The sequence below is a fragment of the Spinacia oleracea genome, chromosome 4 (genome assembly GCF_020520425.1).
Source record: "Spinacia oleracea cultivar Varoflay chromosome 4, BTI_SOV_V1, whole genome shotgun sequence".
NCBI lineage: Eukaryota > Viridiplantae > Streptophyta > Magnoliopsida > Caryophyllales > Amaranthaceae > Spinacia > Spinacia oleracea.
Window position 1 is genome coordinate 136,418,793 of NC_079490.1, and position 2,124 is coordinate 136,420,916.

The 2,124-nt window shown below is 48.0% G+C and overlaps 1 protein-coding gene across 1 annotated transcript; it reads left to right on the top strand.

Annotated features, from left to right (window-relative positions):
* The first annotated feature begins 248 nt into the window (after positions 1–248).
* Positions 249–1,071, top strand: LOC130472328 (uncharacterized). Its single transcript, XM_056842974.1, has 3 exons — positions 249–369; positions 441–548; positions 630–1,071. The coding sequence occupies exons 2-3, from the start codon at positions 465–467 to the stop codon at positions 933–935; spliced, it is 390 nt and encodes a 129-aa protein (XP_056698952.1). The 5' UTR covers positions 249–369; positions 441–464; the 3' UTR covers positions 936–1,071.
* Positions 1,072–2,124: the final 1,053 nt, after the last annotated feature.

Here is a 2,124-nt window from a genome sequence, read left to right on the forward strand (position 1 = left end):
CTGCGACCATGCTGTCTACTCGCTCGATAGGCGAGTCGTGGAGGGTCCACTCGAGGACTGGCGTGCCGGCGACGGAGTTGGTGATAGAGGGAGCTAGCTATCACCAATTTATCCAGGATTCTCTTCGTCTCCCGGAGCCTGGCGCTGTAAGTTGCCTTCTCTTTTCGTATTGATTTTAGTGTTTTCATGCTCGTGCCCATGTGTTTATGCCTACTGTGTTTTGTGCAGGAGTGTCCTGACCCTTCGTTGGGGGGATGGGTGCTTCCCGATGCTTGGATCTCGTATACCGGAGAGAGTGGATCCGAGATTGTGGAGACTTTCCCGGAAGACCGGGTTTTCCATGCTCCGCTCCCTGAGGGAGTACAGGCGGTATGCACCTTTTATTTGTGCACTCTTCATATATTTTTTTTCTCTCTTTTTTACTGACATTCCTGTTTCAGGTTCCGGCCCGTACGGCCAACGCGATGGTGGGGGTGATCAACCGGTTGAAGTCCGCGTTGGTTCGAGCCCGGTCTGCACTTTCTTGTAGGAGCCCCCACTCTACTCGGGTAATGTGCCCTTCTTTTTTTGATCTGTACCGTTTGTTTGGCTTCCGGTTACTCACTATCTTTTATTGTCTTTTCTTGTAGACGGGTGCTGGACGCGCCGGGGCCGATGACGCGGGTCCCTCGGGCGGGGGACACGGTCGTGAGAGAGAGAGGGCCCGGCACTCGCCCCTACAGCATCCCCGTTCCGACGCGGGGGTGAGTTCTTCCGGGGAGAGATCCGAGCCGGAGCATAGGCGACGTTCCGTGTCGGTGGCCCGAGAGCCTAGCCCCGAGTTGCAGTCACAACCTCATTTTTGGGGTGATTCTGGCTGGGGGCCCTCATACCACGGGGAGTGGAGTGGATGGACCGACGAGGCTTGGAGACATGGAGCCGATGACGAGTCTTAGGCTTACCTCTTGTTTTGTACATATTCATTCTTGTATTCCGCATGTATATATATATTTTTTTGCGATTTTTGGTGCAAGAATGTTTTGAGCCTTCCGTGGGCTTTGTTTTAACATATTATAGCAATATTAGCTTTCTAAACCAACGACGAATTTTGAAAAGGGAAAGACTTTCGTAAAAATAATGAGTTCATACAAGAGTGCACACATATTTTTAGACTAACCGAACTACTTGGGGGTATTACATATGCATGTTCACTATTTTTTGTTTTTTGCCGACTCGTGCCATACTCCTTTGTTGGGCTTGTTCCTGAAAATTCTTGTGGCTTTTTTTTTCATTTTATTTGGTCTTGCCCGTGCATGGGTTAGGGTAGAGTGCCCTCTGCAATATCTTTTCTTCTTGATGCGTTGCATGACTTTATTATTTTTTAATTTTTATTGGACCGAATCCTTGATAAGGTTGCCTACGTATCTTGTCAGAATCAGGTCGCGCGTAGTTCTAGCTTTTGAGGGCGGTTTTTTTTTGAGAAAGGGTGTTCATTACACATCTGCTTCCCCCCCAAGTGTTCGTGGTTCTTTTGAGGTTTAGAAAAAGGAGTATGAACACTTGCAGAAGCGGGAGGATAGGTGGCAAGAGAAAATGACGCCCGATCAAGGGCGAAGGAAATATCGGCGCCCAGGCCTGGGCGTGAAAAATAACCGCGCCCAGTCCTGGGCGTTGAAGTTTTGTCCTTCGCTTTTTCTACTTTATCGAGTTTTATGCCGTTTGCTTAGAGTAATGCGCAGAATGTTTGCTTATGAGCCTTAATGTGTTTTATTAGATGCCTTAACTCCGGACTGAAATTTTATTAAATATGGTACTTTTTCAATTGGTCTAAGTTCGTGAGGTTAGCGAATTCCGCTCCATCTATGTCAGCTAGTTGGACTGCTCCGCCAGGTAGGGTGGTCTTTACAAAATATGGTCCTGTCCAGTTAGGCCGGAATTTTCCTCGAGGGTCCGTAGTAGGTGCGCGGACTTCTTTTAATACAAAATCGCCTTCTTTGATATTTCGAAGTTTGACTCTTTTGTTGAATTGCCTTGCGATGCGCTTTTGATACACTTGCACGTGATGTAAAGCTCTTAACCTCCGTTCGTCTAAAAGGACGAGCTCGTCGTACCTAGCTTGAACCCAATCGACTTCGGGTAGCTTGC

What these genes read in the sequence shown, in the direction of transcription:
- LOC130472328 (XM_056842974.1), top strand. Translation starts at nt 465, where the DNA reads ATGGTGGGGGTGATCAACCGGTTGAAGTCCGCGTTGGTTCGAGCCCGG. An exon ending in GGAGCCCCCACTCTACTCGG is followed by an intron (nt 549 to 629) that starts GTAATGTGCCCT and finishes CTTTTCTTGTAG; the next exon opens with ACGGGTGCTGGACGCGCCGG.